At 44.7% G+C, this 19,777-nt stretch overlaps 1 protein-coding gene across 2 annotated transcripts in view; it reads right to left on the bottom strand.

The window, feature by feature from the left end:
- Positions 1–18,786, bottom strand: part of HIP1 (huntingtin interacting protein 1) — a 68,087-nt gene extending 49,301 nt beyond the window's left edge. Inside the window, exon 1 of one of the 2 annotated variants that reach the window (XM_061604661.1) lies at positions 18,405–18,786. In XM_061604661.1, the coding sequence (XP_061460645.1) occupies positions 18,405–18,659 (255 nt within the window). In that variant the 5' untranslated portion in view covers positions 18,660–18,786. Of the gene's footprint in view, positions 1–18,168; positions 18,190–18,404 lie in introns of those variants that run through there. The other variant, XM_061604663.1, reaches the window with a different exon arrangement.
- Between the last annotated feature and the right edge of the window lie 991 nt (positions 18,787–19,777).

Raw genomic sequence — 19,777 nt, 5'->3', positions numbered from 1 at the left:
GGGCGGGTGAACTGGAGCACCCAGGGCAATGATGGCATAACACATAGATTAGGAAGCCTTGGCAAAATCCTGGGTGCTCTTTGGAGAAAACAATCATGAACCAAGAACTCTACAATTATGACACTCCTTCCAGAAATCTAAACAGGAGCAGAGCTTGCAAGATGATCTGTATATTTGTACTAAATAGGCACCGTATTTCTAGGAAATAAGCAACAGACTTATAGCCTCAGGAGAGTTTCCTCAGTAAGCTGACTCATGCAGATTTCAACTGGACAATGAAGCTAAGGAGAACCAATTCTTTACAAGAATGTGATCAGAAACCAGCCCCCCTTTTGCCCCATGCATGCCATGGGACAAGAGCTCCAACTCTGGAATCAGGAATCTTTCCTGAATCCCCAGGAAAAGGTGCACATCACAGCTTACTGAGCTAACTAATAGCAGAACAGTATTTATAACCCATTATCAGACTGTAAGTTCTCAAAGTGGGCTACAACTTTTCATTAAAATACAGTACGACAAATGCAGCGTAAAAAACTACCTAACAACATTGTGTAGGTGTAGATATTGAGGTAGATGTTCAGACTTTTAAGCATGGGTTTCACTGGGGTTAACAACTATAATGTTTGAGAAATGAAAACAAATTCACGGTAAACTGAAGTCTGGAATAAATGTGATTTGAACTAGTAATCTCCTAAAACCATTCCCACTTATTGCAGAGCTGGCTGGGGCTGATGGGAGTTGTAATCCAACACATCTGGAGGGCACCAGCTTGAGGTTGGCTGTTATAAGGGATGTGCATGATACTGACTTGTAGTACCTTACACAAGTCTTGCAATAAATATAATTTCTAAGTAAAGCTTTGAATTTATTTATTTTATAAAAATACTTGTATACTGCAATTTCATAAAAATATCAAAGCGATTTACTACAATTATATATATAAAAACATATAAAAACTTTAAAACAGATGGCCAGCTATTACAGAAAGTGTTTATCTTAATTATCCGTATGAGTGGCAAAGAGAAGATTTCAGCAAATGTTTAAAGGTCAATATAAAAGGTGAATCTCTGAATCCAATGACACTAAAGGCTCAGTTTCCTGTGGATGTCAAATTAACCTCACCAACATTTTTTCCGGAAAACTGATCATTGTGTCCACCTTCTGTTTGTGATAAGGCCATATTCAGCCAACCATTCATCGGTTACCTGTTGATCCAGTTCAAAGGAGCTGGCTTTGGCCCTTCAAAGCCCTATATGGTCCAGCTGCCATCCCTCAGGGAATACCTTTCCCCGTGTCCATTAGGATCCATGGGATGCTATACTCCAAATTCCCTCTTTGAGGATTAATAAAGCTATGGAAGGCCAGAGAAGACCCTACTCTTTGAAAGTCTGTCCATCAATGGTTACTACTCTGCCTTCATGGTCAGAGGCAGTATTCTTCCAAATACCAGTTGCTGGAAACCACAGGAGGGAAGAATGCTCTTACACTCAGCTCCTGCTTGTGGGCTTCCGCTAATGGACATCTGGCTGGCCACTGTAAGAGCAGGATGGACTAGATGGGCCATTAGCCTGACCCAACAGGACTCTTCTAATGTCCTTAGAGACTTAAAATGTGGTCCTATTCTTCTTATTAAGCATTATTGTTGGGAAAGGGAAAGAAGGGCTAGTGTGAACTGTTTGGATAGACCACATTTTATTATATTAACTAAATTTTGTGTTTGTTGCTGATTTTATGAGTCTGTCCAGACTCTAGAGGTCAGCAGCTGATTTCAGGACTCCAGTCAAGAGTAGGTTCCCAAGAGCAGGTCTTCCACATACTGCTTGAAGGCCAGCATGTAATGCACTTGCATCAGTCCTACCACCAGCTCAAAACAAGTCAACTTTCACAGGGAAAAAAAACCTGCGGTGTCTATATTATATGCAAAAGGGACGCAGGTTCTCTAAGTGGGCACTGGGGTTCAGCAGCCCTTTGTACAGCAGCCAGGCTTAGCTGGCTGGCCGGCTGGCTTTTGGACCTAAACAACCCTGCTTCTGGTTCATGCCTTCTCGTTTACACAGCAAAAGCAAAAAATAAGTACCTGTTAGGATGCCTACTCAAGTACTAGGCCTCCTGCCTTTCCATGATCCTGAGCAGGCTCTTGGGACGCTGCCACCTTGCAAACGTTTTACATTCCCCACCATTAGTGAGCCCCTTTCAGAAGGCCAACTGATTTCACTCCTGACTGCTTCCTTCCCTTGGAAGAGACAATAAAGAAGGTGAGCTTTTGCCACAGAGCCAAAACTCAAGGGAATTTCAAGCAGGATATTGCATGGGGAGGGATGTGCGTGCGCATAGCACAACAAAACTCCCTCATCCCTATTAGTTTGAGTGTGTAGAGCATTAACTTGCATACTCCAATCTTTGCAGCTGAAGCTGATCCCTTACCATTTTTCAGAAGGGCTACACTTCAGCACATCTTACCTCTCATAAATCTTCAGAAAAATGAAGGGAGCAGAGTAAGAGCAGAACACCTTTCTCTACAGCTGCCTCTGTGTTGCACTCTTTTCTCAAGACACACCTTCCACGAGTGGAAGAAGTACAGGGAAAAACAGACCTCCTCATGGCAGGCAAGAACATGATGTTCTGAGGAGCACAAGTCATTTGAGGAAGCAGTCAGCGGAGATCACCTTATAAAGAAACCAACCAACCTCTGCTGCCCATTTGACAGCATCCAAGCACTCAATTGGCAAAAACAACTTCCCTCCTCTTGGCCTCCGTTGCAGCATCCCCTTCCTTTCATATTCAACTCTCTCTGTTTTAAAAAGTGCCAGGTCTGAAATGTATAGAAGGTACACGGCTCTGCTTACCAACAAGAAAAGTCATCAGACAATGGCTTATGGAAGAAAGACCTGTCATCCCCACTGCCCTCTCCCAGACTCACTGGTGACAAAATGACCACATGGATCCTCCCCAACTAAATCACTCCCCTCTATCCGCCTGATTCCAGCCTCCCCTTTTCTTGTGGCACTGTAGACAAAAATGGCATCCAAGAACACACAAGAGGGAAGCATCTGCAAACCGAAGGCAACCACGAAAATGACAGAAAGTAAAAAATTATTTTAGGAAAACCAAACCCTACGACAGGAACCCCCAAACACAGCCCCGAAACCAACAACTGGGTGGGGTGGGAGGGGGAATGGAATGGCTGTTGCTAAAAGAAGAGGATGCAGGAAGAGACACGTAGATCTGAAAAGGGTAGAAAAATCATCATGTTGTCTGAAGAGGCAATTCTTTAGATTCCACTGAAAAACTAATTTAAAACCTTCCCGGGACAGAAGGGATCAGCACATGGAAATCAATGGAGAAAATAAATATTTTAACATAGTCAGGAAATGGGCACAAGTGTGTTCACCCCACCCAAAAAGGAGGCAAGGGAAGGGCCAAGAAAAGTTCAATGAGGACTGAACTTGCTTACTGGGAATGGAAGGCTGGCTGGTAGGAGGTGACAAAAAGGAAAACCAGGTCTTGGTGGGGAGGGAATGGAATGTCTGGAACCCTGAAGAGAATCACTCCACACAGCAGAGCTTCACTTGTGGAAGACTAACGGCATTCTGAAGGAATAGCAACTGAGACACACCTAAGTTTAAGCTCAGATCCCAAAGACATGAATTCACAGGTTGCAACGCTGAGAAATGCCATCAAGAGAGACTGTAGGGTACCCAGCTATGGTACATTTTGTTATCAGGCTGGAACAAGTGGCATCTCTCTCCCTCTCTCCCTCCCACCCACCCACTCACCCACCCACTCACTCACTCTTAGTCTCAGACAGGCTATCATGCAGGGCTGGCGGTCTGCATTCAGCTTGACAGGTCACCAGGTGTGCAACTGAATGTCTCTCAGCAGACTTTGAGCGCAAACCCTTTGACAGAGCCCACATGACTGACATGAGCAATACATTACGGTGAATTAGGGAGCATCTGCGTAGACATATGTTGCACACCTTGCTCCTGGGTGAGTTGCACAATGAGGGGCTACTGTTCCAGTTTGGGCCAGAGGCTTTTTTGTTTTAAATACACCAGGCCAACAGCGCACAATTACTGTTGAGGCTCCTTTAAGAGACAGGCTTTACAAGTGGGTCCTGAAAGGCTGGGTGGGTTCAACTTCAATATGTTTGTGAAGCACTGATCTAGGGTGATTCCATAATGACTGTTACCTCTCAAGGCTGCTAACCCAATAGCACTCTGCAGAGCACAGGTGTTCTACAAAGCTGTTTTCAGAGTGTGCCTCATCAATATTTACTCTCAAACAGCAGTGAGAATCCAGAAGGGACTCTGTTGGGCTTGCCTCTGCAACCCCCAAAGACTTCAGACAGACGCTTCACCTTGAAGATGTAACCATAAGTCACCAATGAATCCCTGCAAAACAACTCTTCCCCTTCAGTGAGCGCTGTGAGTATCTTGCCAAACAAAAACCGACAAAGGCAATGCCAGGTTTAACTGGCCTCCATCATCCCAGTCCTCTCAGTGGGAACTAACTGGAGTGGCCTATAAAAGACCCTCCACCTGACGGTGCCTCCTTTCTTTTTAGAGGACACTCCAGAAGACTCCACAGAGTCAGCTCCAGGTTGCATCTTTACCACTCCATGATCACCAATTCACTTTCATCTATTCTCCTTAGCCAGAATTTCATTGTGCCTCACCGCCTGCAGAAACCCACTTCCAAAATAAAGCTATTGGAAGAGGTCATACCCCAGAATGGCCTAATTTAAAACAGCAAAGAAAATAGAGGGTCATTTAGTTTCCTATTTATTCTTCTTCAGAGGCGTCCTGAACAATGGTGCAAACCTGACCACTAAACCACGTTCATTCTCAAGTAAATAGAGAATTATTTAAACTGTTGTTTCATTCTCAACCAGCCCTTGCTTTGATTGTAAGCAAGGTTTTTGCCACACAGTTTATATTTTGCATACTTTCCTTTAAAAATAAATCAGACTAACTTAAAAATATTGCTATCTGTATGTGGGAGTCCTGTTTCATGGTTGCTGAATATTGGATGTGAATGTTTGGGGGAAATCAGATACTGTACAACAGACTGAACTCAAATCCACAGCTGGCCTTGTTATCTTTTGTCAAGAATCCCCAAAAGAGGTGTTTTGAACAAAGAATTAGTCATACTTTTGTTAACAGCTCCAGAATGGATGTAGCTAGAGTAGGGGAAAGCAAAATGTGCTATCCTTGCCTTCTTTTAAATGCCACCTAAAAATGGTGGCTATTTAGACAGGTCTTTGAAATGTGAATTTTCTTTTAACCAAGCGCTATTTATGGATGCTTTGTTGATGTTGCAATTTTTGTCTGATGTGCCACCACCCTGTTGTATTTTTAAGAAAGTGTGGTTTATAAATATTTAATATAAATATAAATAATTAAATAGATTCAGTGACAGTCTGTCAGAAACTGGCAGTTGGCTTTCACAGAAGAGCTTCCATATCTAAGCAGACTGGCAGGAGGAATCAACACATACAATTGCTTTCTCAAAACAAAGGAGCAGGTAAGACAAAATAGCCATCTTTCTGAGCATATTTATATACAAATAGCAGACTCTACATTTGTTTACCAAGCATTTTCCTTTATTTGCTTATTGTTAACATGCACTTACAATACATACACATGCAAAAGTCAATAAATCGTTTAAATAATAATATATGCCCATGTCTTTTGTACAACCATCACCCATGACTGTTCATGAGGTTAACAGCCCAACCCTCTATAGTTACTTAGGAGCAAATCCCAATGAGTTCAATGGGGCTTTCTCCCAGGAACGTGGGTACAGGGTTGCAGCCAAAGTATGGGTATAAAAGAACCTGCACACTGGACAGTTTTGTCTTCTTTCCACCACTGCTCCTCCCTTGTTCACTCTGTCTTGGCCCAAAAGCAGCAAACAAAAATGAATTGCCCACAACTGGCAAGTCAAAGCAGGCCTGATAGTTACTGGGCAGACTGGAGAAGTTGGTTTTCATCAGGGGAAGATAAAATGCCTTTGTCTGATAGGTAGAGTGCAAATGTTCATATATGAGAAATGACTGAATTGGTTCCTCAGTTATACAGAAGCCCCCTTTAACTGAACACATCAGTAAAAGGCACCGGTTCGGTTTAGGGATTAGCTGCACACACTGTCAAAAGTTATTTACCTGCAAAAACATTTACTAGTCTGCTGGGGACTGGCAGAGGAAGGACTGAGTTCGGCATTCCTATCTTGGACACAGGCAAGGGGGCTTCCCTCCCCCAGCAGCCCACTTGATCTCTTCGCGAAACAAAGGAAGGACTGCAGCCCACCTCTTCTCCACTAGCCCACTCACTTGCCTGCATACAATTCCTTGTTGCCCATGACTGCCAGAACAGCACTTAAATACAAGGCTGGACTAATGTGCTCAGATCTGCATTATTTAATATTAATCCATTTTTTATTTAAGAGGAACTTATTGTTTACATGTTTGATTTGCATGATTTCCTTTCCCAGCAGTCAGTTCTGCTTTCTAGAAACACAGGTGCCATACAAGTTCTGAGAGCCTTCTGGATGGTACAGCCAGAAAAAAGGAAATCTGAATTGGAGCCACAAGTTTGGGGAAGTTGGACCGTGAAAGGAAGAAATTTTATGCTATGCTTATGCCCATTGCCTAAAAGGAACACCCAATGTGTCTTTAGGAGCTTCAGGATTATAGGCTGCTTCTAATTTACAACTTTTCAGCCTAAATTCAGTATGTTATGTTGCCATATCAGAGAATCCCAAGTTTAGGGTGATCTGGCCCTCAACTTGCAATCAGCAGCAATCATTTATTGCCTCCTACTGGTGAAAAGCAGAACTACACAGATAAATAAGAAGAGGTTTGCAGATAGAAACAAATTCTTTGTTAACACCTGCGCTTGAGGTTCACTCAGATCATGGCCCACTGACAGCCATTCAGGAAAGAGCACCATGGAAAACTGCATGGTTTGTAGTGTAGCTGTGAAGAACCTTTGGTCCTCCAGACGTTGTTGAACTAAAACTCCCATCAGCCCCAGCAAGCAAGGCCAGTGGCCAGGGATGATGGCAGCTGTAGTTCAACAACATCTGGAGGGCAAAAGCTTCCCCACACATGAGACAGGGGCTTCAAAGAGAGGGAAACAGTCTTTAAGAAAGCCTCATTGTGAAAGACAAACAATGCCATCAGTGAAGCTTTCTGGAAGATTTGCTGTAGTACAGATGTCCTGTATTGATGTCCATTGATGGTCTCCAGAGAAAGTCTCCACTGGATGGCTACTGTTAACCACTCACCAGGTGGGATATGAATAGCTCCTCAGGGAGGGTGGTCCACTGACAAGGACCAAGGCCTAACAGTCCCACTCTCTTGAACAAAGATATTATAAGACTCTGAACCATATGGAAAATGTTTTTCAAATTCCCAGGGGCCCATCTCAAATTTTGGCAGCCAGCACAGCCAGATTTTTAGGTGCAAGCCCAGCAAAGGACTGAAGAAATACTTCAAACCTCAGGGCTCCTGCAACTCCGACTGACTCAATCAGGCTTCAACACACAAGAAAGGAGTTTGCATGTCATGCTTCTTGGCTTGGCTTTGACTCCCACTGTGAGGAGTAGTAAAATTGGCATGGAGAAGTTATCTTGGTCATCCTCAGGCTTTAGAAACCTGAAACATGTTGGGGAAATTGCTAGAAAAGGCAAAGTTCTGCTACAGCAGGTGTGAGGAACCTTTGCCCCTCCAGTTGTTGCTGAACTTCAACTCCCATCACCCCAGCCATTGGCTATGCTTCCTGGGACTGATTGGGGTTGTAGTTCCCCACACCTGAGCTAGTGAGTCTGAATGAAGCTCCCTAATCAGAAGCAAAACACCCCAGTCAACTGAAATGATGAGACAATCAACAGGATCCTAGAAAGCAACTTATTTGCCAGGATCCAGAGCTCAGCAAGGCCTGGTGTAAATTTCCAAAGCAGAACTTCAGGAAGACAGCAATTGCCTACATCCCAGTTTCTCCAAACAGTCACCGCCATCTCCTACTAAATGAAGACAATGTGACTTCCCATCATCTCAGCCAAAGACCTTCCAAGACATTCTCTCCTCAGGAAAGAGGCCTTCCTGGCCCTGCCAAACTTTAGGACAGAAGTTATTATCAGACCATTACTTCAGCTACGCAGTCATGACCTGAACAGCCCAGAAGGGCTGATAAGTATGTGGATGTGTTGCCAAATTTTCTGGGTTTCCTGTATTTGAAGTTACAAGACTCGTGATCCAACAACATCTAAGAGAGGCTTTGTCACAGAAGCCTCCCACCTCTCCTGAGAGAAGCAGGCTGAGATGCAATGGCTTTGATTTACTTCCTAGTACATTATCACCACCTCCTTATGCTCCCTATCTCTCAAGCGAGAGGCACTTCAGAACCACAGAAGTTAACCTAAAGCCAAGGAAAAATGTTTAGCAAGGCTGCTGGGACCCATCAGGATGGACCAAATTCTATTATTCCCATTTACCTCTCCTTCAAAGCTTATAGCATGGGTCAAACACCTAGGCATATGGGTAGGACAGTCTGTTGGTTAGGTAAAAGATCCAGTCAAAGCCAGGAGTCAAGTTAGAAAAGAAAAAAACAAGGGAATGAGAGAACAAATGCAAACCAAACAGTTCTAAGTAATCCCTATCCTTTGATAGACTTAGAATTTATTTAGTTTATTTATTTATTACATTTGTTAGTCACTTTTCTACACAAATATGTGCACTCAAAGCAACTTACAGTTAATAAAAATTAAAAGTAATATATATATATATATAAATTTATATACAGCACATAAGTTTTTAAAAAACAGTATATAAGGCGGTGGAGCAACCCTTTTTGGGAAGGCTACACAACACAAGCCTTTCAGGATCATATCAGCTCTCAAGGAAAGGGGGGGGGACTGCTAGTGGCTGAGATGTATGCTGCCAAAAACAGCATAGGGGTGGTTATTCACTTTTTCCAGAACTGAACTTTACGTCTCACAGTCTTCAAGCCACTCTGGTTAGCTAAAAATCAGAACAATGCCACCCACTCTCTCCAGAGCACACACCACTTGCACTGAAGTGAAAACACCTTTTAAAGGAGAGGAAGTTGCTTTTCCAACATCACAGCAAATTCCCCCCAACCTCCCCATAGATCCTTTGTTTGTTACCAGCTGTGTCATTTCTGTACGGTAAATATTTAATATGCCATCTTCTGCCATGCAGGAACTGATAGCTGCTGACAGCAGCTGCCAGAATAATGGAACTATTCGCAGGGCAGTTTACAGCTTGGTCTTTCAGGGGCCACGGCCTGCTCACAACAAAGGAATTAGGTCATCCTGCAAAAGCAAGCACCAGGCTGTGAAATCCGCATGCTGGGGAGGGACCCCAATGGACAGAAAATGAGGATGCCACTGTGGGGTTGGTACTGTTGCCCCTCAGTGGCAACCGTTCACCTCAGCTGCCTTTCCACTATGGCTTTAACAGGCCTACAGTACTGGATACCTTCACTCTGTACCCCGCCAAGCAACCCAGCCAGCTCTCATTTCCTTACTCTAATGTAATTTCTATCCTCAAATCCTAAACATCCCCATTTTCACTCCAAACCAGACATTGCCACACTTTGCAATTAATTGCCAGATGGCTCCTTATGTGGAAAGGGACCTGATCACAAGCAATGGATGACACTACAGTTCACCTGCAAAACCCCAATCTAGCCACCACCTCCATTTCCCACAGTGATGGCCATTTCCTTCCTTGAACTTCAGTTGTTCAGAACTACGACCTGAAAGGATGCTCCCTCCTGCAGCCAAAGCCCATGAACTGAGGCTTCTGACTAACCCACTAAGGACCATTAATGTCTTCCCTCTTTCAGCTTTGGAGGAATCAGAGCTTCAGACTAAACTGCCTCACCCCTTGTTTTCATGCCTTGCCCTCAAACATCCTTTTGTCACTGATCTGTGAATCTCTGTCCTTTCTCCACCAGTTTAAGATCATCTCAAATGGATATAAAGATATTGGGTGGTATTCAACTAAATAGTTGTGTGTGCACAAGGATTACTGCTAGTGCAATGGGACACACACACACACACACACACACCATCCCCAGATCTGTTCCAGGGTGTTGGGACAAACTCCAGAACAGATGTAGGGGGTGTGCAAGGGGAGGAGAGGGGGAGAATGTTCCTATGCACAAGGAGAAATCCTTGCACTGACAGAACATTTGCTTTAGCGCTACATTGGATGTACCCCATTAAGTACTATAACTGTTCCATCAATGGGCACTTGGAGTTTGAATGTGAAGGGACTGCATGAGTAATATCTCATCTATTCAGGTGCTGCTAGGCAGAAACTGCTGTGAGAAAAGCACTAAAAAACAAAACAGTTTGGCAGAAATCAGGGTAAGAAGTTGACTAAACTCCCACTATACCTTGTTTAGGAAGATGTGTGCTATGCACCTGTGTTGACCATAATCTATCACACCATCCCTCTTGCGTAGTATTCACTGAAGAGGCTGATTATTATTCCATGCTATAATGCCAAATGGACAATATACACTATCCTCAAAGACTCCTTCTCTACGTTCCCAAGGATGGCACAAGGTTACATATTTGATCTATTAAATGTCACCACTTGATTCAGCATATTTCTTTTTTCTCATTTGTGCTGCTGAAAAAGGAAAAGCATGCTTCTAAGCACAGAGAGAGCTGTTCATCTGCTTATCTAGGATTAAGGAGCTTCATGGGCTGAGAGAGAGAGACAGAGACAGAGAGAAACAGAGAGAGACAGACAGACAGACAGAGAGAGAGAGAGAGAAAGAGATTCTCTCACCATCTTGCCCTCTTTGTAAGCTTCCATTGAGCATATGATGGGTCATAGCTGAAATGCAGGATGCAGAGGAGGATGGATCTCTGATCCAAGTCAGCAGGGCAATTCTTGTGGCCTTTGTCTCATCATCTCATAAATCAAAATGCTTTGCTTGTCCAGCACTTACAAGAATGGCCAGACCTTTGTATCTCCTGAAGCATAGGGATTTAGTACCTCAGGCCAGGCACACACAGGGCTTTCAGAGCAGGGTTGGGGGAACCTCAGGCCCAGAGGCCAATTGCAGCCCTCCAGGCCCCTCTGACCCGGCCCTCAACTCTCCGCTGGCCTTGCTTTGTACCCCAAGTGTTTTGTTGGCTGGAATGCCTCCTTGCACTCTGATAATGCTACGTGGTTGCCTGGATGGAGGATAGGGAGGGGTGGGGGGTGTAGAAACTAGTCTACAGTACAAAGGAAAAACTTACCAATCATTGCTCAGCCCAATTTTGCCTGTGGCTCCACCAGCCACTGACATGTGTCCAGAAGGGAATGTGACTCAGGCTAAAAAAAGGTTCCCCACACATGCTTTGGAGGGTAAAGACTGGAGACTAATCCCATGGTAGCCAAGCTGAACAATGGGCATGCTTCCGACTCCTTTGCATGTCATCAGCTGCCAACGAATAAAGTGCTCTTTTTCCTTTCCTTTCCTTTCCTTTGGTCTGATTGTACTGGTGTCAGTTCTTTAAATAGCTGTTCTGAACAGATATAGATAGATACATACATAGCAACACTGAGGCACTTTGAGAGAACCCAGTTTCCTGTGTACAATTTTAACTTCTTAGCAAAACCGATGGATGGCTTGAGTTAAAAAAAAAAAAGAGCAGGTGGCTTAGGGTTTTATGCTTTTATTAGTAAGTTAGTATTTAAACAAAGTTAACAAATCATACTTAATCTGTGTGTGGCCTTTGGAGTGCTGACTTGGCAAGGGACTCACACAAAGCATGGAAATCATGTGTATAAGAGCAAATAAGAAGCTTTCCCATACATTATCAAAAGTATATATGTGTCTGTAGAAAAATAAAAAAGAATATCCCCCCCCCCTTCTGTTCAGCTTTGCAGGTGTTATCTGGAAAAAGCCAACTTATTTAAACATATTGATTTCTGTTGTAATACAGGAGGGCAGAAGAAAGTCTTCTTCCCTTCACTTTCTTAAAAACAACTTCCTTGGTCCACGCAGTTTGCCTTGTTTGTGGGGGCTTTTCCCTCTTCTATACAAGGCCCCCCTCCCTGCACTTTAACACACTAAAACACACAACTGCTATTGCCTTTGCAGAAGAGCTTCAAACAGATAGGATGATGCCAAAGATCACCTTCATCTGGCTGCATTTTTTATTTTAATCTGTATCTGAAATCCTTTGTTTCATCTCTTTAAGGACTGGCAAAGAACATCTGTCTCTTTAAAAACTGAGGTAGCATCCTCTGAAGAGAATCAGCTTTCCATCACCTTTCCAGGTTTTGCTCAGCATTCCCAGGGGTCAACAGGAGCAGACACGCCCATTGCATGCCCAAGCCACCTTGTCCTCAAGCCCTTCCCACACCATGCGCACAATGCCAGTAGCATGCCAACTACCCTACACACAACAGATGTCGGTTTGAGGAGTGGGCCTCTTCCCACCCCTCCATGGTTTATTACACACTATCCCCAGCAAGGCCGGTACATCTGGGCCGCCAAAACACACAGATGCACATAAAGAGCAGAGCACTGGGCCACAGCAACAACATTCCAATTGCCAGACTACCCCAAGAGAGTTGCTTCTTCTTTGCACCGTCCCAGAGGGACTGCAGCCACACAACAGAATGTCAGCAGCAGGGCACACTGAGCAAATCTGCCTCAAGTTCTCTTCAGCTGAGTTATCTGGAGTCAACTGCCATTGCTCAGGGCCAGCCAATTTTCTGCTCATTTCAAACAGAGCCAAACTCCCCACCATCCATGTCTTGCTGGATCATCTTCACCAACACACTTTTTAGTCAGAGTGATGATGCTGTGAATGCTTGTTAGGTGTGCCACAGCCACCATGACTCCTGGGAGGCTTTTGGACGAGGGAAAGGTGACGGACATAACTTGTGAATAGTTTGATGCTGCTGTTTTCATTATGAGTTGGATTTAAATAATTGTTTTAAGTTCTTGCATTGTGTTATTATGAGATTGTAAGCCCCCCTGTGACCTTTTGGCAAAGGGTGGTTTACACATTTCTTAATAAAATAAAAGAATGGTTTGGGTTAATCAAGCATTGTAGGGGTTTTTAACTTATGTTAGCTATTTTTATCCCACTTAATCACTGATGTTTCTTAATGGTGTATCCAGACAATGAATGAAGCAGGTTACTTGTGGGTCTTTTCAATCACTGGTGTGTGTGCACTTGGGGCATCCCTTAGGTATACAGTGTGCTTCCTGCACCAAACCTGAAGTGCAAGAGAACAGAGTTTAACATCTCACCAAGTTCTTTTGTCAGCTGGACAGAAATTGGGGAGAGGGGAGAATGCAATATTTTCACCCACTCACTTTTTCGGATAAGATTACTTGACATTTTCTGGGATAAAAGCCATGTCTGCCTTTGTAGCTCTCAGGATACTAAGCGCTGGTCTCCCATTTGCAGATGCATTTATCTACTCACATTTGTGAACAGATTTCATGACATTTGGAGAGTCTCTTCACTGCTTGTGCTTCGGATCCCACCTCCCCCACACGCCCCTGGCAACCCTATTCCATCTTCCTGTCACCTTGTTCCTCTGGTTCGGTTCCAGCCATCAAATACAGTGCCTGCCATACTAGGCAGAAATCCAGTTATTCCATTGCATAGATCATTCACCATCATAATTCACCTGCTTCTCCCCGTTCCTTGTCTCTTATGAACAAAAGTGGAAGGTGACGGGGACAAAATCAGGACACAGAAGCCAAGCTGGGCCTTTTGTCCCCTCCATTCTTTAACCCTACAAGGACTGCATGGTCTATCAAGCACATCTACCAACTGGCAGGCACTCTGGTGGAAAAGGGAATGTTCTACAGGTGTCAGAATAATTAAGCGTTGCAGCAGATGTGACCAACAATGGCTACATGCCTGGAATATGTGGGACTTCCAGTCAGCTCTCTTTCCCAGCCATGATTGCATTCGGCACTGTAAAGATATTTCTGTCCAGCTAATGGGAACCATGTCAGAAAACAGAAAATGAAGAAACAAAAGCAGCCAAGTGCCTGCTTATGCAGCTTACAATGCCTGCAGGAAGCCCCTTGTGTCAGGGTTTGCATTAATCTCTAGAAAGGCAGCATGCTTCTACAGGTTTTCAAGGTTCTCCACTGCTCGATGTGACAGTTGAAGATGAACAACGGAAGCTGTACAAAGGAAGAAAAGCCACATGACTGCAACTCTTTCGACTGAGGCTCTTTCATTCAGCAGAAAGCCTGTTAGGACTTGGTATGCTGTACAGAACCTTGGGGGGGGGAGATTGGGAAAGAAGAAACCTGTATGAAAGGGAGAGGGCTACCTAGATTTCATAACTCTCAGATTCTGAGACAGCTCCAAAGAATCTCTTATCAAGAGGAAAGGAAAGAACAACAGCTATACGAAACTCTTCCTCACACCTCAACCAAACAATCTTTTAGTTCTCTTTCAACATTCAGCCTCACTGCTACCTTCTCATTGTACTATTTCTGGCCTGTCATTCTGTCCCCTCCGGCTCAATGGCATCTGTGGACTGACGCTAGTCTTCCTTTCCCTACCTTCCTACCACAACAGCCATCACCAACTGCTTTGCAGGAAGTTTTCCAACTATCCAATCCATATTCCACTCCAGATTAGTTGTCTCACAATTTAAGTTGTTAAGCCCTTGAGGTCAAAAACTGTTGTTTGCTCTGTAAGCGCTTACTTGCTGCTGACACAGGGCACTAAATAAAGAGATAAAGCAGAGTTCAATAAGCAATATCATGCATATCTGCACTTTCCCTGTAGACAACACCAAATCCCTAGACTGTAAATAGAAAGTTGGACTTGCTGTGACGAATAGGAGATCAGTCAGCAAAGTGCAATTAACTCTGCATTCTGGTGGAAAGCAGGGCTGCTCTCTGGATTTCTTTTCCTTCTTTTGGCTTGGGAGCCCTAAAAAGGCTTCCCCTCTCCTTTCCATCTCTTTCAGACATAACTAATCAAACTGGCTCAAAAATGTGCTTAACCTTAAATTTATTGCAACAAAAGCTTATTCTTCACCAGAAAGATGAACTCCAATCACAAACCAAGACTCTCTTAGAATTCCCCATCCCCACCCCCTTAAGAAAGTAAGATCCCTGCTGGATCAGACAATGCTCATCTAAGCCAACATCTTCTTCCCGGCTTGACTTTGGACACTCTTTGAGGTTGACCAGAAAGTGAGATGCAGAACTCCATGCAGACAGAGCTGCAGTTGTCTCGATACCCCTGGATTGCCATGACGATGCCACCTACACATTAATTTGGCAAGATGCCCAATTGTGGGAGGTTTCCCATCTCCATCCCTTCCCTATGCTGGAACAGCTCTTTTTCTGCACAGGGATGCTGCACCCAGGCATCTCTGCCCGCCCTTGGTTCTCTCAAACCTTTCACTTCCATTTCACACTTTCACCCACAGAGCTGAGACTGAGGCAGCTTAAAAGAGCAGACGACTTGCTACTGGCTCGCAGTTAGAGATCCAAGAACTATCCAACTCTGCCTCCTCCCATCCAGACCACTCTTCCAGGACCCTCAGACTCTTCATTTTCATTTAATATTTATAACCATTATTGTTTCCCAAAGGAAACCCAAAAAATCAATATACTGTAATATCAGAATAGTTTCTTATTCAGAAGACAAGTTGATTCCTGCTCATAATTCCTCCTTGTTTGGGCAGCCTACTTGAATTTTAAGCACAATGAATTTATATCCCGGATTGGTTAAAGTTAAACGGGGCACACTCTGCAAATTGGATTTTTGCGTACCTAACAACTCTAGATAGTGGTGCCAGTTTTGCTGACAAGACACAAATTTGCAAGTCTCCAAATGAAGGGATTACTCTCCGCCCCTCTTCTCTTCTCCAGTTTGTTGGACCTTTACACATACATGCTGTTCTTATCTTGTTTTGATTAGGCTGTTCAGGGCAAAGATGTAGCAAAACACATCATTTTAGGACATCAACAGCAGCAAGCTGCAGCTACAAGGAAAATAAGTAGCAAGGACAATGGTTTGTGCACTAATTAGCCTCTGGCTCACTTTGCCAAAAGAGAAAGGATTCCCATATGTCAGAAGAGCCTATTCAACACAGCAAAGGAGAACTGCTCCCAGCTCTTTCCTTCTGCAAAACCTGGTTCTCCTCCACAACGTAGAGAAGTGTAGGGCAAGTGACATACCAAACTCCTATTGGTTCTTTGCATGACAGCCAAAGTTATGATGGAAAACTGTCATTCTAACTATGTTAACATTGGTTCTACAATGTCCATATTGGCTTCCTGTGCATTTCTGCTTTCACTGGTTTCACCTTCAAGGCCCAAATCTTCTTCCTTAAGAACCTCCCTACAGTTTTAAATCTACATTTAAAAGTGTCTTCTTTTCTGGATATTTCTCCCAGGGGACTCCCAACTCCCATTAGCACCAGCAGCATAGCCATTGGCCAGGGATGATGGGAGTTACTGGTGGCATTATCCACATCCTCTGCAACTCCCACTATGACATCTCTGTGGCGTTTGCAAAGGAATGAAAACTACCCTGTGGAATTCACTCCCATAGACATGTGTTTTATTTATTTATTTATTATTTTATTTATATCCCACCCTTCCTCCCAGTAGGAGCCCAGGGCGGCAAACAAAAGCACTAAAAACACTTTAAAACATCATAAAAACAGACTTTAAAATATATTAAAACAAAACATCTTTAAAAACTTTTTTTTAAAGCTTTAAAAACATATTTTTTTAAAAAAGAAAAAGTTTAAAAACATATTAAAAAGCAATTCCAACGCAGATGCATACTGGGATAAGGTCTCAACTTAAAAGGCTTGTTGAAAGCGGAAGGTCTTCAGTAGGCGCCAAAAATATAACAGAGATAGCGCCTGTTTAACATTTAAGGGGAGGGAATTCCAAGGTTAGGTACCACTACACTAAAGGATGTTTACACAACACTGCAGAACGGTCCTCCTGATAAGATGGTATCTGCAGGAGGCCCTCGCCTGCAGAGCACAGTGATCGACTGGGTGTATAAGGGATAAGACGGTCTTTCAGGTATCCTGGTCCCAAGCTGTACAGGGCTTTGTACACCAAAACTAGAACCTTGAACGTAGTCCACTAGCGATGTAGTGATGGCCACAAATGGCTTTAAAATAGGATTAGACAAATTCATGGAGAATAAGGCTATCAATGATTAGTAGCCATGATGGCCATATTCTGCCTTCAGTGTTGGAGACAGTATGCCTCTGAACACCAGCTGCTGGGAATGGCAGGCGAGGAAAGCGCTGCTGTGCTCAGGTCCCGCTTGCAGGCTTCCCGTCGGAGTGTGTGGCTGACCACAGTGAGAGCAGGATGCTGGAGCAAATGGGCCTTTGGCCCAATCCAGTTGCAGGGCTCTTCTGAAATTTTTAAACACCCTAATTACTCTCTATTCCTTTCCTCCAGGGGCCGCTCTCTCTCTCTCACACGCACACAGATGATCACCCACCTCCAGCTAAACTACAGTTGTAGTCAAGACTGGTGAATGCGCTGTATTTTTTACTTTGGCCACTTACAAGTCATTATTTAAAAAACGGTTCAAGGATGCAATTGTGATATTGCAATGCTGAACATGACAATGTTTTTCTGTTAGGTCAATGCTAGTCCTACTCAGAGTAGACCTACTGATAGTAAATGACTAAGGTTGCAACCTAATACATGTCCACTCAGTTGCAAACTCCACTGGGTTCAATGGGACTTACTCCCAAGTAAGTGTGCATTGGATTGCAGCCTAACATAGGTACTTTGATGAGGCATTTTAAGTAGAGGACTTGTCCCAGTTCACATCTGCATTGGAATTACTTTTTTGGATTTTTTAAAGCTTGTTTTTTTAAAAAATATGTTTTTAAGTATGCTTTGTTTTAATATGTCTTTAAAGACGTTTCATTGCAATAGGTTTCAGATGTTTTAGAGTGTTTCTGTTTGCCGCCCAGGGCTCCTTGTGGGAGGAAGGGCAAGATATAAATTTAATAAACAAATTTATTTATTTAGGTCACTGGCCAGCTCATGTAAAACACAATACTTTAAAAAAACACAGTATTAAATACAACACAATAGGGCCACATCCACACCGTACAATTACAATGCACTGATGGTACTTTACCCGGTCCTCCTCACCCACCGCACCCCAGACAGCCCAAAGAATTCTGGGAAGCCAGGCACCCTCGGCAACACTACATCTCCCAGAATTCTTTGGGGGGTGAGATCAGGTGCTTCAAATGCGCCACGTGAAGGCGACCCAACAGCCCTGGCCTGTTGCATAAGCGAGTAAGAAGAAGCACGCGACGTTTACTCCGCGTGCGCCTCCCGCCCCACCTCCACCCGACCCGTGGCGGGTACCTGGCCCCTTTCGAAGGCGTCGCGCTCGGCGGCGTCGCCCATCCCGCTCCCGGCCGCCGATGCTGTGGGGGGCGAGGCCGGGTCGGCGAGTCCGCGGCGGCCCGGCAGCAGGCCCTTGGGCAGCGGGCTGGCGACGTGCCTGAGGGAGCCGCCCGAACGCTCCATCCTCTCAGCCTGAAAAGCGAGCGGCCCTGCCCGCGATCTGAGCGAGACGCCGCCCGCCTCACCAGTTGGCCCGCGGCGGCTGCCATTCATCGCCCTGCGACGCCGCTATTGGACCACCGCACCGAAGGAGGCGGAGCTTTCTTTCCCACCCGTTTCCCTCTCTCGCCTTCCGAAACGCCGCAGCAGCTGCCCGCGAGCGCCCCGCACAAACGAGGGAGGGGGAGTCAGCGCTGCGGCCGCTTTGATTGGCCGCCGTTCTGAGCTCCGCCCGTTTCCTGCACGTGCGGCAGCTCCGCCCTTCCGAGAGGAGGCTTCAAGACTACAACTCCCATCAGCCTCAGCCACCGCCGTCCCCAACTCCCTTTCCTGCAGCAAGGCTCGCTGGGGCTGACGGGAGTTGTAGTCCAGAACGTCCGGAGGACAACAAGTTGCCTAAATGCGGCCCTCCAAATGTTGCCCAACTCCAGCTCCCCCGAGGCCCAGCCGGCATAGGCAACGGACCGCCCGGGGAGAAAGAGACGGGAGTTGCAGTTCCTACAGTTGTCTTGGATCGTCAATGACGACTAGTTGTACACACAGTTGTTGTACACGGGAGGAGAGAAGTAACAGCAACTGCCTGCCCTCCCTCTCCGACCACCTCGACTGTGTTCATTCATCAACTGATGGGGGGGACTTTTGGATTAATTTATATCGCTAAGGCTGCGTCCCCCACCTTAAGGATTCAAGGTGCCTTAAAAATGCCAAAACAACAATAACGATGCCCTTCCTCCCAGGAGGAGCCCAGGACACTAAACACATGTTTAAAAATAAAACTTATTTTAAAAACAATTCCAGCACAGATGCAAACTGGGATAAGATCTCTCCTTAAAAGGCTTGTTGAAGTACTGCCTGGTCCACCAGGGTCCATTGCTATAAAAAATCTGTTGCAGATCATCTTTCCCATTCTGGGCGGTTCCCTGCACTTTCACCCACCCGAGAAAGGAGGGGAAGTTGTAAAGGCTCCCACAGCAGAGCCTTTAATATTTTTAATATTATTATTGTTAATATTATTAGTATTTTATTAAAGTACAGCTGAGTGCTATACAAAAAATAGAAATAGTTACTAGCTAGCAATTCCTCTGGGCTTCTGTTGCCATCATTGCTGTTGCAAGGCTGTTCCTGGTGTGTGGGCCCCGCCACACTTGACAATGCCCATTGCTCTGCCCCGT

This window comes from Rhineura floridana, chromosome 21 (genome assembly GCF_030035675.1).
Source record: "Rhineura floridana isolate rRhiFlo1 chromosome 21, rRhiFlo1.hap2, whole genome shotgun sequence".
In the NCBI taxonomy this organism is placed as follows: Eukaryota; Metazoa; Chordata; class Lepidosauria; order Squamata; family Rhineuridae; genus Rhineura; species Rhineura floridana.
Note: the sequence above shows the minus strand (reverse complement) of the source record. Positions and strands in the feature narration are given on the sequence as shown.